Raw genomic sequence first — 14,034 nt, 5'->3', positions numbered from 1 at the left:
AGCTTGGGAACCCAAAAGTGTTTCATTTTGTATGAGTCAAAGAATTGGAATGTTCAGCTGCAGAATTGCAATCCTACAATCTTTTTCTATTGCCTTCAAATTTTGCACATCCTTACAGATATGGTAGCACTCACATTCATAGAAACATAGAATTGTAGAGTTGAAAGGTGTCCCCGAGAGTCATCTACGCCAACCTCTTCTTCAAAAGCTCCAATCAAGGAGAGCCCACCAGCTGCCAAGGGAGTCCATTCCACTGTCTAACAGCTCTTACTGTCAGAAAGTCTTTCCTGATGTTTAGTTGGAATCTCCTTTCTTGTATAGTGAATCTATTGGTTCAGGTCCTAGCTTCCAGAGCAGGAGAAAACAAGCTTGCTCCATCTTCCAGGTGATAGCCCTTTGAAAAAGACTGTCATATGTCCTCTCAGTCTCCTCTTTTCCAGGCTAAGCATACCCAGCTCCCTCAACCATTCCTCATAAGGCTTGGTTTCCACACCCCTGATCATCTACAGAGCCCTCCTGTATACATGTTCCCGCTTGTCAATGTCATTTTTAAACCATGGCACCCAGAACTGGATACAGTACTCCAGGTGTGGTCTGACCAAGACAGAATAGTGTGGTACTATTACTTCCCTTTATCAGGACAATATACTTCTGTTGACGCAGCCTAAAATAGCAGTAGCTTTTTTTGCTGCTGCATCACACAATTGACTCGTGTTAAGCTTGTGATCTAGGGACGCGGGTGGCGCTGTGGGTAAAACCTCAGCGCCTAGGACTTGCCGATCGCATGGTCGGCGGTTCGAATCCCCGCGGCGGGGTGCGCTCCCGTCGTTCGGTCCCAGCGCCTGCCAACCTAGCAGTTCGAAAGCACCTCCGGGTGCAAGTAGATAAATAGGGACCGCTTACCAGCGGGAAGGTAAACGGCGTTCCGTGTGCTGCGCTGGCTCGCCAGAGCAGCGGTGTCACGCTGGCTACGTGACCCGGAAGTGTCTCCGGACAGCGCTGGCTCCTGGCCTATAGAGTGAGATGAGCGCACAACCCTAGAGTCTGGCAAGACTGGCCCATACGGGCAGGGGTACCTTTAAGCTTGTGATCTACTAAGACCCCTAGATCTTTTTTACATGTAAGCCAGGTGTCCCTTGTCTTAATTTGGTGCAGCTGGTTCTTCCTACGCAAGTGTAGAACCTTACATTTGTCCGTATTGAAATTCATTCTCTTAGCTTGGGCCCAGTTCTCCAATTAGTTAAGATCATACTGAATCCCGATTCTGTCTTCTGTAGCATTAGCTACCCCTCCCAGTTTGGTGTCATCTGCAAATTTGATGAGCATCTCCTCAATTTCTTCAAGCAAGTCATTTATAAATGAGTTCAATGGTGCTCAATTCCAAGGGCATATGATTGCAGCCTTGGACAGTAAATTGAAAGACGCCGAAGCATGTTTGACATATGGATGCTAAATCAGAAATGGCTTATCACTTACTGACTCATATGGCCATATCCAGAGCAGAGCAGATGGTAGGGTCCTGAGAATCGCTGGTGGGACTCCACAGAGGTGGTCTACAGAAGCTTGATAAAAGCTTCAAACAACCCCAGTGCTGGGGTTCTTAACCTGCATTCCATGAACTCTTATGGGGTCTATTGATGGGCTTCAAGGGGTCCATGAACTGGATGCAAAACAAAAACAAAAAAAGATTTACCCAATACAATAACATAAAATTCTTTTGCAATTTTTTGTGTGTATGTGTTTATGTGCATTTTTGTGGGTTCATGGCTTTTAGGGACATGGGTGGCACTGTGGCTTAAACCACAGAGCCTAGGACTTGCCGATCAGAAGGTTGGCAATTCAAATCCCCACGACGGGGTGAGCTCCTGTTGCTCAATCCCAGCTCCTGCCAACCTAGCAGTTCGAAAGCACGTCAAAGTGTGTTATGTACTGAGTTGAATAGGATCCAAACTGCAGCAGTCTGATTGGTCCTAGAACAATAGGATCCAAAAGGCAGCAGTCTGATTGGTCCTAGAACAATAGGATTCAGAATGCAGCAGCCTGATTGGTCCTAGAACAATAGGATTCAGAATGCAGCAGTCTGATTGGTCCTAGAACAATGCAGCAGTATGATTGGTTGGCAGGAACTACCCAATCATGCTCCAGATAGAAGTGAATCCACAACCTGATTGGCTTACAGTAGAATTCCGGAATTAGCCAATCATGTGCAGCCCATTGTGTAAATAATGTATATAAAGCAGATACTTTGAGGGGACATTCATTCATTCCTCCTCACCACTATGAGCTGAATAAAGAGCATGAAATCACTTTGCAACTCTGAGTATATTTCAAAGTGCAAGTAGATAAATAGGTACTGCTCCAGCGGGAAGGTAAACGGCGTTTCCGTGCACTGCTCTGGTTCGCCAGAAGCGGCTTAGTCATGCTGGCCACATGACCCGGAAGCTGTACGCTGACTCCCTTGGCTAATAAAGCGAGATGAGCGCCACAACCCCAGAGTCGGCCACGACTGGACCTAATGGTCAGGGGTCCCTTTACCTTTACCTAGTCTACTTTACAGAGTCGTTGTGAAGATAAAAATGGGTAGGAGAACCATGTATGCCACGCCATGTAACAAATTACATATGCACACATACCCCACAACAACAATTAAGATCATGAATCACCAGCTATTACAGAAATTATTTTTTGTAGCTTTAACTAGAGTACCTGTCAATTTTACACTTTTCTGTGCATTTCTATTCTCTGTACCAACTTTATCTTATTAAAAAGTAAGCAGGACTCATTAATTTGTGAATTTGCCCATGATGTATCAGGCTGTAATGGCTCTAAAGATCCCTCACTTGTGGTTAATTCCTTTAATGCTAAACTATGGCTTAGCATTACATCCAAACCAGACCAATGAAAACATTAGCAAAAAGCTTATTCAACTAAATGTAACTACATTTCTCTACCTGTTGATATGAGTTATTTGATCTTGGATCTCATTTTCAATGGGAAGTATAAGTTTTGTTACGAGATCTGTTGGCTGGTTCAACACATTGATTGGTTTGAACGAGAACAATGAATAATTGGTTTAACTGAGTCTTCTACTCTTTGTAAGCCATTGAGGCTGATGGGAAGGTGGCTGTCGTCATTGTGGAGGCTGCAGGTTCTCAACAGGCTTAATGCATTTACTGAATTAAAATGTAGAGGAGGGATTATGTAACCTCTTCGAGGGCTGTACACCTCTATAGATTTGCATTGTTTCAGCTTAATTATAGCAATTGTTTATACCAGGTATGAAACTTCTAGAATTTTATTTTAAAGCAGCTAAGCACTTGTTCTTTTAATTATTTTCTCACCAGACTAAATTCAGCCACTTCGTTCCCTCATGATATAAAGCCCAGGGTACGGCCTGCAGGTGAATGTTGATATTCATTTTAGAGTTGGCTCATCTCGTAATCTTCTTAAATGAGGGCTCGAAAGGGAGATGTGTTTTCTTCCTGAACAAATATTTCTTCCCTACAACTAAGCTTTTTCCACTGACTCCCACACAAAGACATTCATTCATGCCAAATTCCACAACAGAAAATGGTCCTCCAAGTGCTGTGGCTAATCTACAGCTACTTGTGTGGTAGAGCAACAATGTGGGGTACAGAATCAAGAATGAAAATCAGCCCAGCATCTGGAGACCAAGGGATAAATTTAGTCTTTTGTCAACATCACTTTGACATTTTGCAGAGCACTTGAACAGCCACAAGATTTGCCTGGCATGCCACTTACTGACAGTGGCTCATTGTCTAGGTCTTGGCGGAATGAGATTATGGTGGCATACCGACTGCTGTGGAAGGAGAGGTAGACAGTTGATAAGGCTGTAAAGCATGCAAAAATCCTTGGGTCAAAGTCGCAGGTGAATAAAAGGATGAGGAGTGCCAACAAGTAATAGAAGGTATAAGACAAAATGAGTAGGTATGTGAGCTGGTGTAGCCCAGTGACCTCCCATAATGGCACATAACTCAGACTTAGGAACTGAAGTATGCTATGGGAATGAAAGGCACCAGAGGTCTCAAACCTGGACTTCTGGCAGCCAGGCTCCTAAGTAGACCTGGCAGCACCACCAGGGGCGAGCTCCCTTTGCTCTGTCCCAGCTCCTGCCAACCTAGCAGTTTGAAAGCATGCCAGTGCAAGTAGAAGCAGTTTAGTCATGCTGGCCACATGACCACAAATGGACAAATGCTGGCTCCCTCAGTCTGAAAGTGAGATGAGCACTGCAACCCCATAGTCACCTTTTACTGGACTTAACCGTCCAGGGGCCCTTTACCTCCCCCCCCCCTTGCTAACTGGCTTAAAGGAGCTGTAGTTCCTTCATCTGACTAGCTCTCCCAGCGGCAACTAAGTAGTGAGCCGCAGGATATGTGTAGTTTGTTTGCTACTGCAAGATCATAGTGTATGTCTGTACAGTGGTACCTCGGGTTAAGTACTTAATTCGTTCCGGAGGTCTGTTCTTAACCTGAAACTGTTCTTAACCTGAAGCACCACTTTAGCTAATGGGGCCTCCTGTTGCCGCTGCACCACCGGAGCACGATTTCTGTTCTTATCCTGAAGCAAAGTTCTTAACCTGAAGCACTATTTCTGGGTTAGCGGAGTCTGTAACCTGAAGCGTATGTAACCTGAGGTACCACTGTACTTTTGCTCTAGCGTGTCTATGCCACTTTGAACATGTAGGGAAAAAGAGTAAAGCAGTGAAGCCTTAAGAAATCTGCATTCCAGTTTAGGATACCAAGTTTTCTAAACTTGGTAGAAGCAGGTGCCATGATTGAATTTGTTGTTGTTATTGTTGTTATTATAAATGCTGTATTATAAACAGATTTTAAAACAATAACTTGCCTTGCAATATCACATTGCAACAGCATTTCTTCTGTAGTTAATTTTTCTTGTAGCTATTTGATCAGGTCCCCCAAGCTAGGACAAAGGACTTAAAAATTGGCTCCCCCAAATCCCCTTATGGGGATCTCCTCACAAGCTATGGATCTTTCCCAAGGCTCTACCCTACACAAACGTTCTGACAATCAAGGATATAATTATCATGCGACACTCATATCTTCGCTATGGGAAAGGTGAAAACCTTACAGCTGTGGGCCAACTGAGTGAAGATTTCAGGCCAGGGAGCTCATACCGTCAGTTCTGGAAGGTGACATGAAAATATTTGTGTAATATTGTGTAATATAATGATAGATGATAGATAGATAGATAGATAGATAGATAGATAGATAGATAGATAGATAGATGATAGATAGATGATAGATGAGAGAGAGAGTATGAGAAAAAGCTCCCAGCTCCATTAATCAGTGAACAACCTCATTCCACAGCAAGTACAATTTTAACAGGGGGGAGGTCAGCAGTGCAATGTGGAAGACAATTTGGTCTGGGTCAGTTTAAATAGCCTGGGCTCACACCACCCACTATGCCAGAGGCAGAAGATGGGACCATGCCCTGAATGGTAGTGAGCTAGAATCTGTAGCAATTATAGGTCAGCCTGCAGACTGTTCTCATTCTAAATAGTCACTATTCTCATGGAAAAGGCTCATCAAACATTTATAATTTGGTTCGGATTTTTCACATTGGTATTTAGCAGGAAGAGCTTGCTTTTTAATTTAACCATTTATCCATTTTACAAAACAGTTAACATTTAGCCCTTTGTGACATGGGAGGAGAAGGTGAAATCAAAGGCGTAACAGGTTTTGTTGTTGAAAACCTGACCTGGTATTTCTACAGATGGCATTAAAACTTGGGCATTTTGACAAATCTGATTTTTATTCCCTTTGTTATTTTTTGCACATGTATAAGATAAACAATTATTATCATCCAAGCACTTTGAATATCATTGAATTCATATACTGTTCCTGTTGAAAACAAAATCCCAAACACAACCCTAGAGTTTTGAGGATTGGTACCTATTTGGAAACAATACATGGAATTAATTGTTAATGTGCTAGGAGAGCATGAAACAAACATGCTTTAAGGTCTCTATAAAATGACTAAAATGCCCCATAAAGACTTAGTGCTGCAGCACATAATTTAATAGCATGATGTGACTTGTCCAAGGACTATAAGTCCCATCAGTTTGAGCTATAGCGCTGAGATGGTTGCTTCAGCCTAGCTAACAGCTGCTCTGCACATTTCCTGTTTCGTTCCTTAAGTATCCAAGTAAATGAGAGTAAATAAGAATAGGAAATTACAGCTTTAATTCCCTGAAAGCTCATCCATTCACACCAACTACCTGGCATTAGTAACAGAAGCTATTATCGTAATTAAAAGTATTTACTGAACTAACCAAATAAGCAGAAGCAGCCAACTAACATACATGCATTGATGACATTAGATAGAGTGGGGTTGTACCATATTCTATTTTCATCTCACTATTCAAACAATATGCAATAGAATGTCTGTAATTTTGCACAGGCATGCTCTTATTTGTCTGATTTCTGTCTGAAGACCTGTTTCTCTTGAAGAGAAGTACAAAGCCAGCTCTTTTCCTTGTTCAGTCCATTGAATCACTTGCAGTGGTTCCTGGGTGATTCTCCAGAGGTTCAGACCACCACAGCCCATGGTAACAAACATAAAATTGCTCTTTTCACAGATGACATCCTGCTTATCTGAGTAAAACACCATTTGATACTGTGAACTGCTGGTAGTATATCTGCCTTTCATAAACATGGCATTGTCAATGGCTAGTCCCTCAGGCACCTACCAATAGAGTCTAATTAAGTGCCTCTGCTTGTTGTCCCAAAGGCATTCAAACACCTGGAAGTATAAAACTCATATAGTTCAGCTAAGAATCTACTACATATGCAGCCTCTTTTGAGGAGCTCCCTAAGTGGCCATCATTTAATTTTGTACTTGCCTGAATAATCAGTGTAATAGAAATGGATGTATTTCCTGGTTGTTGTCTGGTGTTATTTAACAGTGCATTTAAGTTGTGTTACTTGAACAGAGTAAGAAACAACTAGATTGGCTGAATGGCAATTTTTCATCAGTGAAGCAGAACCCAAGGCAAACTTAGTAAGTTTCCAGAATAGAATAGCTGTCACCATGAAACTTTAGGCACATCTCTGGGGCCTTTTGCTCTTGTCAGGCCAAGATCTGACCTGGATATGGAGCAAAGATTCAGTTTATCAAATCAGGGGAATAAGTGAGTGCGACAGCACAGATCTTAGCCTGAACTGTGAGAGGGAGGGGAAGAAAGCAAACCAGCTCACCCACCTCTCCTTCTTTGGTCTCCACCATTGCCACCAAGTGGATATTTTTATTCACTGGTTGCCTCCACTAAACAGCCGTTTAACCTTTGGAATTTATATACTGAACCAGCCAACTCTCTGTAACAGTAGTGTGGTAAGGCAATTAGGCATGGGGTGAATAACAAGGACTCCATGTTAAACCAAAACAAATTTTGCCTTGACTAAAAGTATTTGTATGGCAGCAGTTTAAACACATTCCCTATGATGGTTAACATTTACATGAAACCACTGAGTGGGGTCATCTGGAGTTTTGGAGTATGTTGTCAGCAGCATGCTGACGACACTCAGATCAATTTCTCCTTTGCATCTGCAGGTGAGGCAGTGGAAGTGCTAAACCATCGTCTTGCCTCAGTAATGAACTGGATGAGAGCCAACAAACTGAAGCTCAATCCAGATAAGACTGAGGGAACTGTTAGTGGGTGGCTCCCTAGACCGAATGCATGGAAAGTTGCCTGTTCTCCCTCTGAAGGAACGGTTAAATAGCTTGATAGTATTCCTGGATCCATTGCTCTTACTTGATGCTCAAGTGGCCTCGGTGGTGAGGAATGCCTTCTGTCAGCTTCGGCTGATGACATAATTGGAGGATTGCACAGGTATTCATGGGAACACGCAAACTGCCATTCTCATTCCCCCTGGAGCTGCCCTGGAACAGTTTTCAAGAGCAGCAGAATGTAACTACTTCTACTTAGGGAGCCAACTTCATGCATTTATTCTGAACGTTTTCTTAGGACAGGTACCTTTCTACTATTTAACATAAACCAGTTTAAATAGGAACACCGCTGAAATAAGATAAATCATCATGGTTTAGAGTAGCACCCTCCGGCACCCATCAGCTCCAGCCAACATGGCCATTGGTCAGGAATGATGGGAGATGTAGTCCAGCAGCATCTGAGGGGCACCACAATGGATAATAACTCTGTGTTAGACTATGGAATTCCTGTGCACTAGAAATGTAGAAAACGGCACAGATGACAGCCAGTAAAAATGATTGTTCCAACAGATGGGTAAAAAATGGCATATAAATTATTTTCTTACTTCATTTGCTTTTTAATACTGTAAGGAGGGAAACAGTTGTGTCATTAAAAATAAACTAGTGGCAGTTGCTAGTCAGTTTATTTTCAAAAGCTTAATTGGAAGTGCAATGTATCCTTGTTTGTGCAACATTAATTAATCACAGCCCTTTTGCCTCTGTAGTCATACAAAGATGTTGGAGCATATTGTACATGTTTGTAAGAGTTTGAAAGTTTATTTTTAACATCATTAGCAATTTTTTAAAAAATGGTGAAGTACAGGAGAGAAATAGGAAGGTGTTATCACAGATTCTGGTTTCTTTCCTGAAGTATATTTTTAGATCTACAAATAATTGAACTAATTAAGTGGAACATGCTTAACTTCTTTACTTGTACCACCATTTTCACAACCACGCGAGCCGAACTTTTCCAAGCTGCCCCATGATTTCCAAAACAGGCACCTTTTTGAACTGTACATATGAGGTAACTGACACGTCACAAACAACAGAACATCCCTTGCACCACCATTTACATTGCAGCTGTGACAATATGAGGAACTGCTGAAGCTAACAATTACATTGACGTGAAGAGCACAGTGTGAGGAATGTTTTCCATTAAAAGAGACCATTCCACCTTCGCCTTCAGCACCTATGGAAGTTCAGTGCAGATAGCGCTTTCACTTTTAAGGACTTCTTGAAAAGAAAACTAAGAAGATGTAGTCCTTAAAATGAGCCAGTGTGGTGCAGTGGTTAAGAGCGGTAGTCACGTAATCTGGGGAACCAGGTTCGCGTCTCCGCTCCTCCACATGCAGCTGCTGGGTGACCTTGGGCCAGTCACACTTCTTTGAAGTCTCTCAGCCCCACTCACCTCACAGAGTGTTTGTTGTGGGGGAGGAAGGGAAAGGAGATTGTTAGCTGCTTTGAGACTCCAGAAGGGGAGTGAAAGGCGGGATATCAAATCCAAACTCTTCTTCTTCTTCTTCTGGTTAATTTATTTCCCCGTGCCTTTGACTTCTCAGTTGTAATTTGAAATTAAAATCTGAACTCAGTACCTAACCCAGTACCTAACCTTAATCACTCTACAAACATGATCTTGCTGCAGAGGTCAGGAGGAGACCCTGTTTGCTCACTTTCCCTAATCATGGCCTCTTCCTCTAGACCTGCATAACCTGCAGCCAACCTAGCCAGTTGCGTCCCACCACATGGGAGCAAGTCACAGTTTGTGGCTGTTCCTAGTAGGCTGTCCTTGTCTTGCTGAGTCAGAGTCACAAATTGTGTAGGCCTCACTAAGCATTCCCGCAAAAGAAAAATGACGGGAATGCATCTTTGGAGCTAGGTTAACTGCTAATGGAAACTTAATTTTTTAATGGAGGGAAATATTCATGCCTGGTAGTGCATTGCTAAGCATGTGTGATCCCAGACCTTATGGGACCCTCGGCTTGCTACTGCCAAAAGCCCCCACAGCACACAGGACAATGGCCATGACAGAAAAGTATTTTTCCTTCTATTGCCATCACAGTAGTGACGCCACCACATTTATTGCCATCTCTGCCAGCCCTTTGAATGGCATTTTAGCAGTGGGCATGTGAAAGTGCCACTTTTGAGTGGGAGCCAAGCTTCATGGAAGAGTCGTCAGCAAGAGTCACTGTGGTTGTTATTTACCAAAATGCAGTGCCCCAGCCTATGGCTCTTTTAATAGTATTAAAAGGTAAAGGTACCCCTGCCCGTACGGGCCAGTCTTGACAGACTCTAGGGTTGTGCGCTCATCTCACTCTATAGGCCGGGAGCCAGCGCTGTCTGCAGACACTTCCGGGTCACGTGGCCAGCGTGACAAAGCTGCATCTGGCGAGCCAGCGCAGCACACGGAAACGCCGTTTACCTTCCCGCTGGTAAGCGGTCCCTATTTATCTACTTGCACCCAGAGGTGCTTTCGAACTGCTAGGTTGGCAGGCGCTGGGACCGAACGACGGGAGCACACCCTGCCGCGGGGATTCGAACCGCCGACCATGCGATCGGCAAGTCCTAGGCACTGAGGTTTTACCCACAGCGCCACCCGCGTCCCTTTTAATAGTATTACCCACCCTATAGATCTATTTCTTCAGTACACTTTGTTACGAACCTCAACCCGTATACTCAGCGGCTAAGTTTATCCTCACATAGAACAGGGTGAAGCAACTTGTTTCAGATAGCACCACAGACACGAGCAGAAGGGGAGATAAGTGAAGGGAGAAAATAGCGTCTGAATGGTACAGCAATACTTTTCAAAACCCTAATCAGCGAAGGCACCATTTGGATTTGACTTTAGGCAGAAAAATGTCCTGGGCTGGTACTGAATGTCAAAGCCATGAGGAATATATGCCGAGAGTATAACGCTAGAATGTGTTTAAGGGTGTCTTTTGTCCCCAGTGCACTGGTAGGAACAGAGGTCTGACGGTTTGCTGGCAAGAAAAGGCAAGACATGGCAATCTGTTTCAGCAGTGCACGCTGCGTAAAGGATCTGCATCTCACTGCTGCTGTTTAAGATTTGCTTTTACTTAAATTTTGAGCAAAATGTTCAGATTGTGCATCATTTTTATAGCTCGTAAGACAACCTTAAATTTCAAAGGTAGAATCCATATCCAACACAGTTAATTCATTGCACCTAAGCCACAGTACTTCTGCAATAAGGAGCTTGGTTTCATCTTGAAAAATCTCTTTATGTATATAGCAGCCTTTGAGTGTTTACCTTGGAAAGTGTGGCACCTGGCATTTCGCTTTTGCTTTAACATTACTTGTGTGTGCGTTTTGAGTAGGGGGTGTTTAGTAATTTATTATGGCTCCCCTTGGGAAATCTACTGCAGATTATGCTGCACTGCTGTGATTTATCAATTCCACATTATTTCTGACTCAGAGAGCAGACATCATTATGCGTTTTCCTTCAGCAACAGATCACAGCAAATTTAATCATCAATCAAAGAATTTTAAAATATAGAAAATTGATAATGGTGGCGAGTACTCAGTCAGAAGTGAATGTATCAGAGGGATAATTGATTGCTTGACTGTGTTATAACACTTTTAATTTTATTGCTCTTCACAGGGTCAGGTTCATGTCGCTTTAGTTACTCAGATCCAAATATTATTGTGTCGTACTCCAAGAACAATTCTGCAGATTGGATTCAGCTGGAGAAAATTAGGTTTGTTACAAATATTTAGCATTCTTCACTTTCTTGCATTGCTTTAAAATGTGTGATATACTAAAAAAAAAAATCTAAAATAAATAGGAAGTTGGTATTTTTTCAGTTTTTCAGTTTTGCATATTTTAAAATGTTGTTTGTCCAATTGTGCTTTAGGGAAAGGCCTGCATAGCTCTGGGGTTTAAGTTAAAGTACAGGGAACCAGAGTAAAGGTTCTGACTGAAAGCATTGGGGGATGGAGGCAAATTCAATCAATATTTCTATTCTTCTATGAAACAAGCTAATTGTACAGTTTACTGGGAGTATGCAGTGCTTTTTCTTGTGATGGTACACACCAGTACAGAGTACTGACATCGGGGGGGGGGGGGGCACTAGCAACATTTTTATCAAGAGATGCATACTGGCACCTCATTTTTTACCAAAAGAAAGCACTATTAATGTGACCCATGAACTAGACTTTGATCAAGGGTAAGGGGACTTCAGAAGGATAGAACTTTCACATGCACATAGCTGACCCCATGTGCATAAACAGGCAATTATTCTGTGAAACATTCTGATTTCGGTAAAGATTCATTGTACAGTTTAGTAGTGTGGCGCCATGAACTAAACTTCAGTCAATGGAAAGGGAGCCCCCGTACCTTGCATATATGTTGTCCACACTTAGGCATCCTAGATTTCTGCACGGAGCTGCTGGTTTTGCAGTAATTCTCTTGCTTTCTTACTTGTGATTTAAGTGATAGGCATTTCCGGAACTTTATCTGAGGACTAGGCTAGAGATCCAGGAAGACTGCTGTGATTTGTGACAAAGCTCATACATAGGCTTGGCTATGAACACACCCTTATTCAAGGCAGTGCACCTTGCACAAATAATATTTCCTTACTGTATAAGACTATCATGAGGTTTTATTCTTTCTGATGATTTCTTCCATCAGATTCCCATAGAAAATTATTTTTTTATATATTGAAGATTAATTACCGTATGTTGCAAACATCACCCTTTCTTTCTCCCCAATTTGAAGCCGTGCAGTTGGAGATCCAAAATAATTGAATGGCAAAAATGGAAATTAAAACCTCTGCTGCCATGTTTACCAAGCTCTCTGTTCTATCAAAGGACAGGGAAGATGTATGGGTTTGGCATTGTCTTTTCACGGCTGTTTTATTACATTCTGAAAGTACTGGCAGTTTACATTTTAGCACCGCTTTTAATCTCAGCAAGGGCAGTAATTTCCAGCATGGCAGCTAGCTGCTTCAAATAGCACAGAAGACATAAAGCAATATATAGTTTCTTTCAATGGCCTGTCTTGTGATAAAGTTGCATCAACACTTCTTAAAATTACATGTTTTTGAAAGAAAATAGCTTTAGCTACAGCAGCACAAAAAGTTATAAAATGTTTGCTTTCCCTGTAACACATGCTATTATTTAATCTAAAAATCCTGTGAAGCAAATATTGTACTATGGTAAATATTTTATGCGTTTCAAGAGTGTAACAGGAAGAATAAATATTTTTTTTTTCTTTTTACTCTTCTTTAGGCACAAAATCTTTGAATGCATCCATTAGCACAATCCATTAGTAGATGTCTCATTGAAATGAATGACACTTACTGTCCCACCAATGAGACAGTTATTCTCTTGTAGAACTCTAATTCATTTCAATGAAAGATGCACAAGAAGTTGGATTGTGCTTATGGGCACAGTACAGTTCAAAAGAAATAGTTGTGCTTTTGCACATTTTTAGTGCATTTCCATGGGACTTGTGCATGCTTGACCATTGTTTCATGTCAATAAGCTAAATACTGGATTATCGTCTTAAACAAGCATAATGTCAGTACATGGTATAATTTGAGGAAATGCACTTTAATATTACTGACTTGTTGATGAGATGCAACACACTGTAAATGATTGAATTGTTTGATTATAAAGTATAAATAGTTTTAATATATATGTGTGTATCTCAATATCCTACAGAGCTCCTTCCAACGTCAGCACAATCATTCATATTCTATACCTTCCACAAGAAGCCAAAGGAGAAAATATTCAGTTTCAGTGGAAACAAGAATACGTTCATGCTGGCGATGTCTATGAGGCCTGCTGGGCATTGGACAATATTCTGATAATAAATGCAGCCCACAGACAAATTGTTTTGGAAGATAATCTTGATCCTGTGGACACAGGCAACTGGCTGTTTTTCCCTGGAGCCACTATTAAGGTTTGCTAAATTTTGGTTTTAATTTGCTAATGTTTCAGTACATACAATGTTGGATCCCCAGTGCAGCCGGCTGACTAACACACTCTTTTTTTGAATGAGATACAAGAGAAGGGATATATATATATATAATATATCCCTCTTATTATTTCATGTTGTCAGATAATTTCCCCGCCCCCATCACAATGCCAAATCTCTTGATATTTTATGTACTGGAGCTGTCATGTCAAAGGTCATCCAGCAGAAAATGTCTCGATGGGATCTGTTTAGCAAAACAGTGCTGAAATGAATTCCTTTGTGTTTTGTAGCCATCCTCCCAAACCGCATAAGAATAAGGCTGTTAATTACAGTTTTTTCCATTGCATAACCAT

General features: G+C 41.8%; 1 protein-coding gene across 2 annotated transcripts in view; it reads left to right on the top strand.

Annotated features, from left to right (window-relative positions):
• RELN (reelin) overlaps positions 1–14,034 on the top strand; it is a 304,253-nt gene that overhangs the window by 139,532 nt on the left and 150,687 nt on the right. For both annotated transcript variants that reach the window (XM_077935775.1, XM_077935774.1), the window contains exons 9-10: positions 11,363–11,459; positions 13,426–13,666. In XM_077935775.1, coding sequence (XP_077791901.1) covers positions 11,363–11,459; positions 13,426–13,666 — 338 coding nt within the window. The remainder of the gene's footprint in view (positions 1–11,362; positions 11,460–13,425; positions 13,667–14,034) is intronic.

This window comes from Podarcis muralis, chromosome 10, assembly GCF_964188315.1.
Source record: "Podarcis muralis chromosome 10, rPodMur119.hap1.1, whole genome shotgun sequence".
NCBI classification, from domain to species: Eukaryota; Metazoa; Chordata; class Lepidosauria; order Squamata; family Lacertidae; genus Podarcis; species Podarcis muralis.
The sequence above is the reverse complement of the archived record's forward strand: the minus strand, read 5'-3'. Positions and strand labels throughout refer to the sequence as shown.